This window comes from Myzus persicae, unplaced genomic scaffold (genome assembly GCF_001856785.1).
Source record: "Myzus persicae strain clone G006 unplaced genomic scaffold, MPER_G0061.0, whole genome shotgun sequence".
Taxonomy (NCBI): Eukaryota; Metazoa; Arthropoda; class Insecta; order Hemiptera; family Aphididae; genus Myzus; species Myzus persicae.
The window spans coordinates 1,243,492-1,260,457 of NW_019104044.1; the positions used below are offsets into that span (position 1 = coordinate 1,243,492).

Below are 16,966 nucleotides of genomic sequence, written 5' to 3' on the forward strand. Positions count from 1 at the left end.
GTTTTATTGATATTTAATTCTGACCAAATATCGACACTATTCTCTGGAGGTACCCGAGGAGTCATTGAATTGAAAACTATAATTCCCCGCGGTGTGAATATACCGATTGATACACGACTAGTTCGTTAGGCACACCGACGTTAAAAAATACATACGAGTACAATATAACATTATAAAATAATAACAATAAATATTAGTGTCGTGTTAAGTATATTCGGAATAGGATAGATCTTAACCAATCAAAGATCGCTCGCATGTGCAGCGAGAACGATTTTATTTCATTGTTTTCCCGATCGTTTAACAATATTTAGGGTTATTGAAACGGTATTAAAGTCAAGAACGACTGAACGGTTTAATTTTGTAGCAACTCGCAATAGACCAGCGTGGACGTAATAATATACTTTACAGTACATTACAATGTATATCACACGGTGACTTCCTTCGTAAACGGTTTCTTGCCATTTTGATTGACGACCAACGATTTTTGACTACCGCTAATCGGGTGACTACAACCGTGGTGGTGGTTGGTGAACGCGTAACCACCGACCGCTGCAGCCGCTGGCTTTTTGTCGATGTTGGTAGACCAGACGACGCGTTTACTCACCTCTTGCATGGCCGATATCTTTTCGGCTAGATGCCGGTTGCCAAGCCTCAAGTTTTTGTCCTTGAGTGCGTCCAGCTGCTTGAAGAGTTGAGCGAATTCTTCCTGAAACAGGAAAACAAAAACGAGTTAAAGTATAAAACGTTTATATGTTTTATATTGACATAAATTATTATTCACGCGAAGTAGGTACTTATATAACAGCAGTATTACAGGCCGACCACTTAGATTAGGTCCGCCGTCAGTCAATCACGCACAAGATTTGTACCGTACCAAGGGGTGAGAAAATACGTTAATAAAAACTCTACTTTATGCCTATAATATTGTAATGGTGGTTTTCTGTAACACTTCGTTTAACAATAATTTATTATTATAACGTTATAATTAGTAATCATCACTTATCAGTGATCACTAATTGCATCCTGTTTTACTCAATGATTAATTATTCAGAAATTTTTAAGAAAATAAAATCAATCCTATCATATCTGGAAATTCTGAATAGATAACGAACACGCGAATGCGTGTAAGTTGAAAAATCTATGCGGTAATATATGTGTAGTTTTTGTCTGGTAAATGTACAGCGTAGATGAAGGATATTTAATAAATACTATGAACACGTGACTGTAACTATTTTGAAGATTAAATAATAAGTACTTTTTAAGATTTTGATATTTTGCATACTTGACAGCGAAGGTCCATCACATTTTTTAATTTGAATTCTGTTGGGAATATATGATATTATTTTCTTGGAAAATGAAAAATAATATTCATTAAAATATCTATATAATTAAAATACATCTTATTTTGAATAATTTAAAAAACAGATATTTATTTTTATATTTACTTTTTTAATATAACATTTATATTACTTCATTAAGCTCGGGGTGTCGAGTTTTATTCATATAAATTATAAGTACATATTATTTTATAAATTATTGTACACATAATAATTGTCCGTAAAAAGTTTTGATTTAGGATTGTTTAAAAAAACATCTTGTCTTCGAATAATAATTTGTATTTAAAGCTTTATTTAAATTGAGTTCCTAATTTATTCATGCACCTGATTTTTTTTAAATATAAACATTACAATCAAAATAAAGTTTATTATTTGTTTTTCATTATTAATTTTCATCGGCAGTGTAGTATTTAACATTTTTTTTTTGAATTACCGATTCGAAAATTACTAAATTATGTTTCAAACTATATGATGCATTATTAAAATCTAAAAAGCAATTTTTAGATTGTATAACTCTTTTTATAGAAAAGACAATTATATTATATAAAAAAGTTCTAACAAAAATAATATATTTAGTTATCCGTAAATTGTAGTTCAGAAAATAAGTATATTATTATTGATTTCCCTCGGGATTGTAACATCATTAAAATATACTGTAGCTAAGCAACTATAATATGTCTATAATATTATATAATAAATATGAGACATTTTATTTTATCATGATAATTTCCATTAAATAATAATAACGATAAATTATGTAATGTTATAAAATAGACAGACATATTGTGGATATTCGGAAGAATGATCAACTCCTTTTTTTAGTATTGTTTAATAGGTATACATCGTTCAAATTTAAAAGATCTAAAAATAACTTAACTGAAGATACAGAAAAATGAATGAAAAAAAAAAATTAAAACCATGCGTCAATAACATTGTGCAATGTAAAGGCACAAAACATTGATAGAGAGACTTTGGTTTTACATATTATAAAATATTTTATATATTTTTAAAATATATTATACACTTTTGGGGCTTTGCATAACATAGAGAAATCCATTATTTATTGCCACAAACCCGAGAGAGACAACCCGAAAAATAAATCGAAATATAGTAAACACATCAAGATTTCCAACTTTTCAATTACATTGTACTAAATGATAAATATTTGCTTCAGCGTATCAAATATTTATAAATATGAATATCAAACAAAATAATTCAAAAAAGTGAGTTTTTGTGTGGCTTAAATACAATTCAATGTCGTTTCACCTGACATAATACATTGTATACAACATTAATTATATATTATGTTGAACATTTTTATTTTTTTAAATAATATAAGTCTTTCCTTCATTTCAGTATTCAGCATTAAACTAGGCACTAAATTGTTAACAAAGTTAAAATATTAATTTAAATAATATTTATAGTTGTTGTAACTGTATTGTTATAAATCTATGAAATGGTTAAATCATGGTTGGGTTAAATTAAGTGGTTAATCAATAAATTCATCCAGTAACAAAAGCCTGTTTTATTTTCAAAACATATTTGAATTCTTTTTTTTCTTTTCTAGGTTATGTAAAATATGGATTTTCAATTTGTTGTTGTATTGTTTAATTAGTATAGTACCAAATATTTTTTTTTTCAAAGTTCACTTTTACTTTAGTGTTGTTAAAAGAAAAATTGATTTCCTTCGAAACAGTAAACACTAAAAGCTAACAAATTCAAATATGTTTTCAAAATTAAAATTGGACTTCAGGAAGAATATTTATTTTTCTTTCGCTTACTGGTCTAAGTTAATGCTCAAAAAAACCTCCACCTTTCGACAACCTTAACAGAATAAAGTACCTACGACATTCGTAGATAGAACGAAATATTAAGTTTTACATTATAGTAGGCACTATACAATTATCGTACTGCTTGTGCGTGATTTAAACTTTAAAATTCGCCGTTCACTACTGTTAGATGTTATAAGAAGAATCCAACTACTCTATCACTATGGTTATAATTCAATATTTTTGTGGTAAAATTGCAAACCTCAACCCGGCTACAACTTTTTAATACTTTAGTTTGACACCTGTCATCCGTGAGGACGTACCTATCACATGAATTTTACCGCGAAATATAATCTTATGTTAGTGTTTTTTTTTTGTTAAAAAATGTCGAGTGTAATAGGGTCAGTCGTTGAACGAAGTCTCGTGGACTTGACTCTAATGTTTTGAGAAATATATTTATACGAAACAGTTGTCAAGATTATTATCGTGGTCATAAGGCGACTAATCTACAAGGGTTGTTGACCTACGATTTTTGTTTTAATATTCATCATTGTTGCATACAAATTGTAGACGTTTTGAACAGACACATGAGTTAACATATTATTATCTATGTTATACACTTATGTTTTACGTATTATCTACATTATGATCAAGGTTCAAACAATATATTGTTATTCAGATAACGATCATCAAAATAATTTGTTGTTGGAATTAGTTTTTTTTTGTATTCAAAAAATTAATCTTCAAAGTATTTTTTACATTTTTTTTTAAATACAAATGTGTATACCATTGCATTTTAGAATATAAACTTTAAAAGTCGTTTCCCGCTAGATGATTTCAAAAATTTGTACTAGTATTGTAATTGTAACATAGTTGTATTTATACCTGACTTTGTTATATAGTGACTTATTGTATTAAACAGATGAGGTATCTTTGAGTATATCATGTAATATATTCAAAAAAAAAAATGAATCATACAAAATTTGTTGCCTCGGGTATTTTTATAATCAGATTACTTTTGTTTATTTCAGATTTTTTTTACTTTAAAAGTAATATTTAACCATTAAAAGTTCACACTATAATACAATTATTGTTGTTTATATTTGTTAGAAAATATAGATAGGAAACTCACTTGCGCGTCTGTTTCCGTTAGCACAAAGTCGGTACTAGATTCTTCCAATCCACAAAATGTGGAGTTATTAGCTTTGTTTGAATTTCTAGTCTGTTTACTCAACATCCTACTACCACCGGTCACTTTAATGCTCTTTATTTGGCCGTCTTCATCGTTTGCTTCTTCACCTCTCATCACTAAATATGCCTAATTATATGAACATTTTAAACAATTTTAATAAAACGAAATAATTGTAATGCATTTTAAGGCACATATAAGGATCATTTAAAATTATATACTGTTTTGTGTGGTGTATACCTACATTTAAATATTAAAACTATGACCAAATTTTAATATTAATACTTTATGCAATTTACCAGAAAAAACAAATTATGAATCAGTCATGTTTAACTAGCATACATGTGAAATATAACGCTAAATACAAAACTAGCGATACCCATGCGTTAATCAGTTCACTGACTATACGTTTACTCATATAGAAATTCAATATTTCAAAATATTCAATTAAATTATAAAAATCAGATAAACTATCTCTTGGAAATAGTTGTCTTATAATATTGTATCAAATACAAATATGTATGTTTACTTTATTTTTTTTTTTATTTTACATTTTATAGAACTATTTAATTTCAAGTCAACTAACTTATTTTCCATCATTTCTTTCATTAATATAAATGTTTTACGTGGCAATGGTGCCTACCAAATGTTCAATAGTATTTTTCGGTTTCAGTTTAAATTACATACCTTACTGGCGAATATAAATCCTAGCAGAGTTGTCACTGTGAGTTGAGTATGGCAAAAGAAAATGATATACTGCAAATCGGGGTTAGCCGGTGACTGCAGAAAAAACCTGTAATAAACAAGAACAATATTGGTATATGCGTGATGAAAAAAATTATTCTGTAAATCAAAAACTACATTTAAATAATTATTATGGTATGTCGGTAAACATCTTCTTATATATTTTCTCCTCAACACCAACTCCTTTTAAAATTTGTAAGTGTTGTAACATTTTCACTTTATATTCATGCAAAACGAATACCATCATTTAATTACTGATGCAAGCACTCGCGTATAAGTGAGAATGTGGAATGATATAATAATATATATATATAATGTTTAAACTGAAAAAGGAAGGAAAAACAATCAAAAAAACGTAAGTAATTTTATTTCAAGGCATGTAAAAACGGTTAAACATATTTATGGTGGGAAAAAATTGATAAAAAAAATTGATATTGTACAATAACTGTTATAGTTTCTGGATGTTTTAGTGTAACCCTTCAAAAATACTTTATTTGTTACTAATAATACACTTATACTTGATTAGTAGTTACCATATTGTGTAGTTGGGTACTTATATTATAGTCATGTTCGTTTCATTTTGTATAATATGACGTATGTATATGTCGGTTATGACCAACCCGTGGCCCCGAGCCCTATGTTTGTCTTAAAAAAATTCAATCATTTGTTTTTTTGTAAAAATAATTTTAAGTTAATAGATTGCTAATATAATAATCAAGTATAATTGTTTATGAAATATAGTAAAAACAAGATATACCATATTTTAAAATGCAATAATTTTAAAATATGGAATAGGAAAAAGATGAATTTATATTATTGGTGGCCCGCATAAAGACAATATTTTTCTTATGTGGCCAGCCCATTGGGAGAAATTGGTGATCACTACACACTACACTCGGAAATTACCTATATTTTAATTTAGAAATACAAACCTTAACATCTTGTTAGATAATGCAGTTTTATTTTTACTATTATTTGATAAATACGATGAGTTGCTTGACTAATTGATATGTTTACAACATGTAACAACATTTTGGCTTTCACATATTAATTTCACAGAGGTCGCCCCAGATGAGTAGGTCAATAACTATTTACCCTATAGATCGCATACTTCCCAATATAGTGTTTGTTTACTGATCGTATATTGAAGAAGATAACGCGTGGTATGTATACATATGTAATTTATGTGTTAAACTACAATTGGTACCAGCGGTATAATAGTAAATAAGTATTACTTAATTTTAGTTTATCCGAAAACTTTTCTTTTCGAAATACTTAAAACTTTACTCTTCAGCTAAGGTTTAGGTTAGTAGGACTTCCCTATTGGATAGCCCGTTTGTCTAATACCAAACGTTTCATCTCGATCTTGTAAAAAAACGTGTACCATTCAACCAAGCGTTAAAAAAGGCGATATTATACCAGCCGTTATCTTCACTTCTTATGTCTGTATTTTATAGCTTATTATAAGGTCTTATTCAATAAGTCTGTAAGTTATAACCATATATGATTCACATTTCTCTTCATATTCTTTTTTATCCAAAACCGTTTGCTGTGTACAAACCATTACCAAAACTCTAAATTAAAATATCATAATTTATTGTTTTATATTTTATCAACTTGTTTCTTCATGACGGAATAAAATATAACACATGTTGCATTGTATAATCAAATATAATAGAATACCATTCAAAATTAATTTGTAATAAATGTCAGGAGATTTAATTTTACTTGTTGTGAATGTATACTTACTTACAATATTTATATAATATATTAACTTTGAATGCAATTAAAATTCATAATTATTTTAATACATTATTCAACTTACATTGATACATTAAGGAACACTGAGAGAATGAATTCATTGTAAATGGCCATTGACATGAATCGACTCTCGTTGAATTCTGATGGTGCTTTCCGCACAACAATACATAGACGAATACCCCAAACTAAAAATAAGACTTCCACTAAAAAAAAAAAAAAAACATAATAATATTATGAATTATGAATCATCTTTATTTTTGTATGTATGCCACTGCCTTCTAGAATAGTAATAAAAGATACAATCTTCAACATTGAAGATAGCTTATGGTAGCGAAATCGATCTAGATATTACTTGGGGATCTTAATTCATAAAATTAAGTTGTAAAAGGTTATCAAAAAGCAAAAATATAACGACGTACCAGAGAAATAGGAATTCGGAGATATTAAGCAAAACCAGTTTTAACCAAAATCAATTGTATTTTTTTGCAATAATACTTAAAACATCAAACATTCATATAAGCATTATATTCTAAAAATATATTTTTGTATTTTATTATTCAAATATGAATCAGTTTTTTAAGAGGTACCCAAAGAGTAGCAAAGAACAGATACATCTGTTAAGTATAAGGAAAAACAAGCTATGCAATTATTAAATAATAATTAATAGTTACTGTCTAGTTGAAATAATTAATTCAAAATTGCACAGAGTTATAGAGTCCTCATTAGCGTGAAGCATCGAATGGTGTGGAGTTAAATTATGAATGTAGTTGAAGGCAGACAAAGGTGCGATAAAGGGAGTGGAGTTAAACAATTTTAATTTAATAATGTATAATAAAGTAAATTATTAATACTAATAATTGACATAAATACATTATAATATTATTAACATTATTTATTTTTCATAGGCTGGGCCATTTTTTACATTATGCGTTTGTAGTTCAACTAATATTCAGGCAAATAACTTTTCTTTTTTTTTTTATTCACAAAATGCATGACAATACATCAAAATATCAAATATACAAATTTTTTTAATGTAAAATAAGATCTTAAAACCTTGGTACTTACGTATTGAGAAGAATCTATCCCACCATCCAGTTGGACACAGATCTGTTTTCAAATTATCTGCAGTTCTACCTACTATAACATATGGTGGGTTGACCAGAGTTCTTATCAGCATTATCAAGCCAACTACCGCCATCATTAGACCAAGTCTCTTTAGTAAGTCCTTGTCGGTGATTTTAACGACTTTTGCTGATCTCACCCTGAATATTACTGATATCCTATGAACATGAATTAAAAAACATATGTACTAATCGTGCACATAATAAATCATGTACAAATTAATTTAACTAGTGTAGAACTTATTTCCGTGAAGAATAATAAAAAAAAAAACAATAATCTATTATTATCAAATGTTTTTAGATATGAAAAGCTGCAGGATAAATTGCCAACTATTTAAATGATGCATATAGGCCAATGGAGGCAACAGTGTTTTTTAATTTTAAAACAACAATAAATTATTACGTTTAGAAAATATTTTTAATTGGAAATTATCACTGTTCATGGCAACAAATGTGAGCTATTTATGGAGAATCTTAGTATTATGTTTTAATTATATTTCGGATAATATTACTGTTCGCTTTGGTTTTATCACAATATTAATAAATGATTAGGTACATATTTTAATGAGCAGTGTTAAAGTGTTAACTAGGGGATCTTGTATAACTTCATCATTGAAGAAAAAAAGATTGGACATGCCTGGTTAATCGGTCTTAATGATAATAAAAAAATAAATATTTAAATTCTTTTTTTTTAAATTTGTATATAGGTTATACAGCGACAAATTAAAAAAAAAATGATTTTTCAAATTCTCATAACTTGCTTCAACATCTAAATCATAAACCAACTCGGGACTAGATAATATTCTGACCTTTAAATTTTATCATAAGTCAATTTCATCTGATATTAAAAATAGATTCTTCTGAACGTAAAATTGACAATCACACGCACTATTTTCCAATGTAATTAAGTACAAAAAGTTATATTTATTTGTACTAAGTGCATACATTTCAAAATAAAATTCTTGTACCTATATTTTAATATACTCAGAAAACGCAAAACCTCTTATTTAGGTACCTAATATAGTAACATTATTTTCAAATGATGTAAAATAAAAATTCGTACCCAATAGCATAAATATTGTAAACACATATATTGAAAAAATAATTTATTCAACATTTTGTAATTGGATTGTTCATATTTAATTTATAATTACATGTCTATCTGTGTTTATATTACACAATAAATGTATGGATTTGCTGAGGAAGTTTTAGTATTTTATTCGATAAATTGGATGTAAACACGTCGTTAGTGGTAAGTAATATACGTTAAATATGTATTATTACAAGTTATTTTAATGAATAATTTATTCATATGTTGTAAGTTTATACACAAGTAATTAATTTTTCGTTTTCTCCTAAGAAAAATAAATATTATTTGCCTATCGAGTTAGGTAGGTTATCGAGTTTTGATTTATCTAATTGTTAATTTTCTGATGAACGTTCGGATTCTCGAAATCAAGTACAACAATTGAATAGTGTTAACACTAATAATTATTACAAAATTGTATTATAGTGTAATTGCGGCCAGCCGAAGCATAATAATCAATACGACTGCAACATCGATTAAATTATTGTATAACACTATAACCTATATATTATATACGTATATTGAGGAATTTGTATTATGAGATTGAAAGTGATTCAATATTATAGGACTATTACAGAAAAATTAGAAATATATGATAATTTTTAATCTTACATGACTAGTGAGCAGAACATTTTTCCAGAAGAAAACAATTATTTCAAAGTTTCATTTACTAATTTAAGCAAATGTACAAAATATGTTTCATAGGCTAACAATATTTAACAATAGTTAATTAATTTTGTATGTTTTTATGAATTACAAATGTTGAATACAAAATACATATTATATTTATATTAAAAATGGGATTAATATACAAACTAATTTAATATTTAGCTGATCAATCACCATTTTTATTTGAATATAATTTAAAATATATCGTTAAGCCCAATGGAACATGTCACCAGGGTACCCAATGTACAGTGTACCTTTTTAACAAAAAAAAAAAATTGTATATTTATCAATATAGGTACTACTACCTGTCAGTAATTACTAAAGTTGGAATTGCAAGGTAGAAGATAAAATGAATCAGATAAAATTTAATTCAGAAGGCTTTAACAGGATTAATTGTCTATCCTTGATCTCATAAATAAAATTTAAAAAACAATGGATTTAATCATATCCAATCTGGTTGTTATACATACTATAGGAATTTTTAAGGATGATTTTTCGCAGTGTCAAAGTGTGTTAGAAATTGTTTTACTAACGATATAGTATATTATGCCTTAATGCCTATACAGGCTAATTCATGAGACATGCTCACCTCCAAGTTCCTTACTGATAACAAGTAACAATAAGTTTCCTAAGTTTCCTTACATTGGTTCAAATTCTGTTTATTTTTTAAATTTTTAAGCTTACATATAAAAAAAAAATATCATAATATCCCTAATCAATTATGTGTCTTGTGTCAATTCAAACTTTTTTTATGCATCAAATATCCCACTTATTTATTGTAAACTATCAAATATGATGTTTTATTCAAATATGTTAATGGTCTCTATTTTCTAAATCGAAATTTGAACAAGTAGTTTCCTACTAGTTTCTGAGTTGTAGAACTTGATAATAGTTTTCGAATATATGGTTATTTAATAATATGGTAATATGTATGATAATTTGAATTAGTTATTATTTTTAATATTTTGAACTCGTGACATACTGTAATTAGTATTAAAATGTGTATGAGTTAAATGCAAAAAATTAAATTAATTTAGACAAAATGTTACATAGTTGATAATATTTTTTATATTCTATATTTCTATGTCAACCCGTTATTAAGAATTATTATCCATTATTCATAAAGTTTAATAACTTATGTAATTTAGGAACTACTCAAGGAAATTTCTGTTAAGATATTTTTAGATGCAAATCTAGATCACGTTCTTAACAATTTACCCTCAGAAAATTCATTTATTACTTAAATAATAAGATTAAATTGTATTTAAAATCTAAGTATTTTATAAAATATTGTTAAAAATTTAAAAAATTGGATTTTTGATAAAATATAGATTTTTAAAAGTGAGTGAAAAATATAAGGGTTAGCGTACTTGGTGAATTAAATCATTGGAATGTAAAAAATTTAAGTGGCAGGCATTGTTTTTAGCAATAATACAATAGATTGTAATATTAAAGTCATATTTTAAAACGAACAATTAATTTGTGATACTGCATTGTGTTACTTTGATAGTAAAATGTCATTGATACAAAGGATTGATTTACATTCATATTTATGTGTTTGAAATAGTAGTGCAAATGGTGAAATGGAACTTTATAATATTATCATTTACAGTTTAGTACCTCCACAGTACTATTAATCATTAAGCAGACATAAAATAAGTTACTAATATAACCAACTGTTATACAGATTGTATAATAACATGAACGAGCAATGATGAATTTATGAAATACGTTACCTATTTAAAAGTTAGGTACTATTAAAATTAGAACGCCATATCAAATAGTGATACTCTTTATCGTTTCATTTTACAAAGTTTTGATAGAAATTTAAAAATTTATTATTTCAAATTGGATATTACGTTCGATAACAAGGCCTAATAATTTAATATCCAATAATACACAACTTCAGTTTACTTTATTTTCTATTGTTACTCCTCACCATACACCAACAATAAATAACTATATAATTATGTGAAAATCAATACATTTTGAGTCACACAATATTTATAGGTGTTAACTTATTGTATTTCTATGTATTCTTAAAATTTTGAATTTTCTATTCACATTTTCAAGGTTATTGTTGTTTTTGACCAATCCTACGTTTTTTTAAATAATATTTCGAAAAAAAAAATAAATAAAAAAATAACCAAAAACCTATTTTAGGTTAGGTACTCAGTAGCTAAACATTTGTCTCAATATTTTGAAAATTTCATTGGGTTCAGGAAATGATCATCTAAGCGATAATGATCCAAGTGTGTAGAATTAATATGTTTTCGAATAAGTAGCAACGAAATGACAGGAAAACAGTTTTAGATTAATTAATATTTTTTAAAGGTATAGTTGAATAAGATAATGCTAATGTATTTAATTAATTTAATGAAAAAAAAATTTGCTTTTGAACGAATTTATTTTTATTCAAATTATAAAAACAGTATTTGTGGTTTTTTTAAGTGTATTATTTACATGTATTAATACAAATTAGAATTTATCGTAAAGATACAAAATCATATAACAGCAGTGTTATCAAACTTGTTGATGTGGTAAAATTCGACAAAACATGATAATTTTTTTTTCTAGAAATTTTATTGTAATAATTTCTATAAATTCAAAGTCAATCCGGTAGCATGTTAGAAATATTTGGAGGGCGTTTTTTCTTAGTACAACGAATATCCAATTTGGCAACTACCCAGATGGCCAATTTCAATTAACATTGAAGATTTGGCAAACATAGCCATTGGCTGTAGATCACAGTTATAGACTATGGTGGTTATTCATTTATCGAGAAAAAAAACACCTACAGAATAATATTATAATGTATAAAAAAATATATGTTGCGAACTTACGATGGTGCCTATGATTATAATAATAAAATATAGTTATGTTAGTATCATATACTTTTTTATATAGACAATGGACATTGCGTATGTACAGTTTTGTTCCGATGGTGATAAAAATGTACTTTTAGTTGTTATATTTGTTCAACTGGTATTGGCCTATCTAATTTATAAAGGAACGGCTTACAAATTAAATTACTTTTGTTCTAACCAATATCAACTCATTTTTTTAATACATTATAATTTGTGGATGCTTGAGTAACTGCTTTACATACACTATGTAGTGCCTGCACAATATTAGATTCTGAGGAGAGCAACTAGTGTATTGATTTTACAACGATGTGCATTTTATATTTTTCTTCACTATCAACATTTTCCGGGAAGATTTCTTTCGGGAAATTTAACCGAGTTGGTATTTCTGGGGTTAGGGGAAGAGGGAGAGGGGGAGGGGGTTCAAAAGTAAAAATCCCATTCCCGGTGCTTTCTAAGGGCAATGGGAAAAAAAATATTAATGAAAAACGTGAAGTTAACATTTTGACAAAATCACAAACAATTGAAAATTATTTCACAGCTAAGTGTTGAAAATATTTAATGTAAGATTAAATGTTTAATATTTAATATTAATTATTTCATTGTACCCTTAAATAATTCAATTTTTAGCTTGAAAATAAAAAAATATGTATAGACTCAGTTTTTAACACATATTAAGTTCAATTTTGGACAAAATTATACATTATTTACACAATAAATAATAATTTTTGGTAATTTTTTTGTAACTTCCTATAGTATTCGTGGTACATACAATTTTTAAAATGTATCAATATACTGTTTACACACAATGACATATACAAATACAATACTTTATGCAAAAATTTAAATAATCCATAAATTATAATAAAAATAAATAAATTTATTTTGTTGAAAACATCGGTTTTGTGTTAACTTCGAATTGGTTTTTGTCATTTTCTTATAAAATGTTTTACTTTTGATTCACTGTAGTACCAATAAGATCTAACTCGTGGGCGTCGTGGTCGGAAACAGTTTTTCTGCTTTAAAAAGTGGTGACAGACACAAAAAACCAATACATTCATCGCCCCACCAAGAAACTAAAATAGATATTTTGTGAGACAAAAAGTGTAACAAATACTGCTGTAACTGTAGATTTTTTATTCAAACATTCTGTCTTCTGTCCAAACGCTTTTCACAAATACATTATTTTCCTCAAATTAAAACATCTCCATCATATTTAACAACTATTATCTTCCTTTTAACGCATAATTTTTCAATTTGTGTCTTAACTAATTCCTTGTCTACCCTTTTTGAAAAAGGTTAGCAAAAAGATAGTATCCAAAGTAAGAACAGATACCTAACCTATTGGCTATTCCAATTCAAGGATATTATTCCTTGGCACTCATTCCTTTGTATAATTGTTACAGAACCAATTTTTGAGTTTACAAGGAAAAATATCTGGTTTCAGAACGACATAAACATTCGTCCATTGGTCTCGTCACGTGATTGCGTCTAGACTTTAAGCCTTTTGCCCTACACGCGAGTATACCATGCTTGAATTACATGAATCTTATCTACTTATAGTCTTGGATTTCCATCCAGTGTCAAAATTATTCAAATCGATTCTCCGACAATTGCACACCGGATTACTTTTAATGTAATATCTATCTAATGTCTAAACTCTTTGAACCATTTCCCAATTATTCCCCATTATTCCCAATTATTATTATTTATGTTTATGCGTAACGTTACAATGATCTCTCTTTATCGATCTTTACATTATAGTGTACATTGTATGAACATAATCTCATTGTTTTTGGGTTTGTTCTTTTTTTTTACAAATAAAATGAATATAACATAGTAACCTATGGGTTATAATTATAATAATACAATGTGTTTGTGAACAAATTAGTTTATCATTACGTATTACCAATAGTTATGTAAATGTATTCTGAATTATCCTTAAAAATAGTGGCTGGCCCAATACTCACTAGCTGAAAATCGTTTTGTATGCAATGATTTATGATTACAGTGACTTATTCAACGTTAATGTCAACTGAAAATGAACTATACAGCAGACCGACTTCTCCGGTTTATTTATGAAGACTATAATTGCATAAGGTATGATCAATGTACTAGATCTATTATAAAAATACTTTTGTTTCAGTAAGTTAACTTACAATGTAATATCTAAGTAAAAATATAATTTTAAATTAATTATATTAAATACTAAAACGTAACATACAATCACTCACAAAATAATACAAACATTTGTAGTTGTATTTATATGCTAATTTTAAAATACCTTATAGCAAATTAAAGTATTTTAAAAATAATAATATTCATCTATTGTTTGATGTATGGTAATATTATATATTAAAAGCGTATATTATTTAACGACAGAATTATTAATATGAAAGTTAAAAAAATATCCGTTTTCAGTAGCAAGTCTTAGACATTTTAGTATAAATAACTTTTAGACCAAACTTTACCATTTACAAAGTTCTCAAAAACGTATGCACGAATCCACCTGTGAACTTTTACTTTACAAATACAAATTCTTTTTATTCGAACTTCAGGAATCAAATTTAACAGTAAACTTTATTAATGGGTCATACAGAATATTGTAAATCTGTATAATGCAATATATTTACTTTCGTGCTTATTTAATAACATTACAAACACAGGATCAAAAAACAAATAGCACGAGTCATTAAACCTATAAAGCCGAATCAATTTTACCGACACTATAATAATCGTGGTCTTGAATAGTTAATTTGGTTTTGCCAATACATTATTATTTACTTTGATTATAATATGAACACTTTCCTTTTTTAATTATTTCATCTAATATATTTTATTAAATCTGCTACCAATAGGTTTAAGTTAAATACGTTTATTTCAGATGTCTTAGTAATATGTACTTGGTATATTAACATGGGTATACGTAAGCAATCGAGGTATTAGTAAGAAACATGAACAATGAGCAGATTTATTAAATTTATTTCAAGATTTCTATCCGTCACAATTGAATGTGCTTAAATTGTATTCCACGATTATAGTTATAAACCGTTACACACTAAAGCTATTAATATCATAATTGAATTCGTTTTTAAAATACTACTACACTTACCTCCAGGTTTTTAGCATTAAAGCTCCATAGGTGAGTGAGAATCCGATTTCTCGAAGCCAGACTCGAGCAATACAAGTAATCACATTTGGTTTTGGATACATCACAATCATCTGTAAATGCAATTATGTAATTATTAACTATAGGCAGCTGTAGATTGAGCTAGACAGATAGATTTATTTAAACTTTAAAGTGATATAACATTTGATTTATCGCACAATACAGTTTACTTTGCCTTGAGGTACAAAGATTATTGTGAATGATATGATTAAATTTTACAGGACTTACAGTGGCATAAATGAAGAACGCTCCAAGTGCAATAACTCTGAGCAATGCCGGACTAGCTGCTCGAACAACCTACAATATTAAAAATTATACATTATCAAGAATCGTTTACTATTATTTAAGCATATAAAAGTTAAGTCAGATGGTTACAATTACTTTAAATATAGAAGAATTATAATTAGTTACCTTTTTTTTTACATTGCAAACGTGAAAACGCTTACCCAGATGTATTTTATTTATAAGTCAAACACAACGTAATACCCGTCAAATAATTAATATTAAACAATGATAAAGAAGGGCCTGCACGTGACCTTTTTTTTTGCTCAAAAACATACATAGTGATCTGATTTCGATATTTTTTTTTTCTTTTAAGAGAAACACTTCTTACATCGGACTTGGATTTTAAAAATTATATTTCTTAACTACGGAGTAATATTTTTAATACTTCACATTTTCACAATTTTTCACAAGCTTTTGTTATTTTAACTAAGTTTGTTCAATTCACCCTGTAGAAAATCATTATCCTCTTTCTAAAATTAATCGAATCAGACCATTCTACAATGCCGGAGAGGTTTCATTGTGAATTGTGTTTTGAACAAAAAATAACGCTTTTGATCGGATGTGCAGTTGACACGACGTGTGTATGTGCATCGTGTGCATAGATTGTCGGGTACCAGGTATAATTACACACGCACTAATGATTAGGACTCTGATATTGTTGAATTTGCAACTTTCTTTTCCTGCACCGATTTATTGATAAGTAAGTTTCAAATGCGTTGTGTGCAAGTACGAATGAAAATCTAAAAATTTTTAAGTGTGATTTTTTACAATTTTTACATTTTTACAGTTTAGTTGTAAATATGGTATTTTTATTAATTTTACTCATTTTCAATACTATTTTAGCTATTTTTTTATGGAATTTCACATTTATAATACTTTTTAAACGGTTTCATAAAATTATCAAAAGAAACATTTTGTTCAGAAACAAAAATAACATTTCAATTTTAAAATTAAAAAAAAGAACCTTATAG

The 16,966-nt window shown here is 27.0% G+C and overlaps 1 protein-coding gene across 1 annotated transcript in view; it reads right to left on the minus strand.

Annotated features, from left to right (window-relative positions):
* Positions 1 to 222: 222 nt before the first annotated feature.
* LOC111037959 (probable G-protein coupled receptor CG31760) overlaps positions 223 to 16,966 on the minus strand; it is a 110,098-nt gene continuing 93,354 nt past the window's right edge. Inside the window, exons 7-13 of the mRNA XM_022320837.1 lie at positions 15,939 to 16,007; positions 15,654 to 15,763; positions 7,866 to 8,080; positions 6,865 to 7,003; positions 4,983 to 5,088; positions 4,239 to 4,424; positions 223 to 706 (exon numbers count right to left, since the gene is read on the minus strand). Coding sequence (XP_022176529.1) covers positions 425 to 706; positions 4,239 to 4,424; positions 4,983 to 5,088; positions 6,865 to 7,003; positions 7,866 to 8,080; positions 15,654 to 15,763; positions 15,939 to 16,007 — 1,107 coding nt within the window. The 3' untranslated portion in view covers positions 223 to 424. The remainder of the gene's footprint in view (positions 707 to 4,238; positions 4,425 to 4,982; positions 5,089 to 6,864; positions 7,004 to 7,865; positions 8,081 to 15,653; positions 15,764 to 15,938; positions 16,008 to 16,966) is intronic.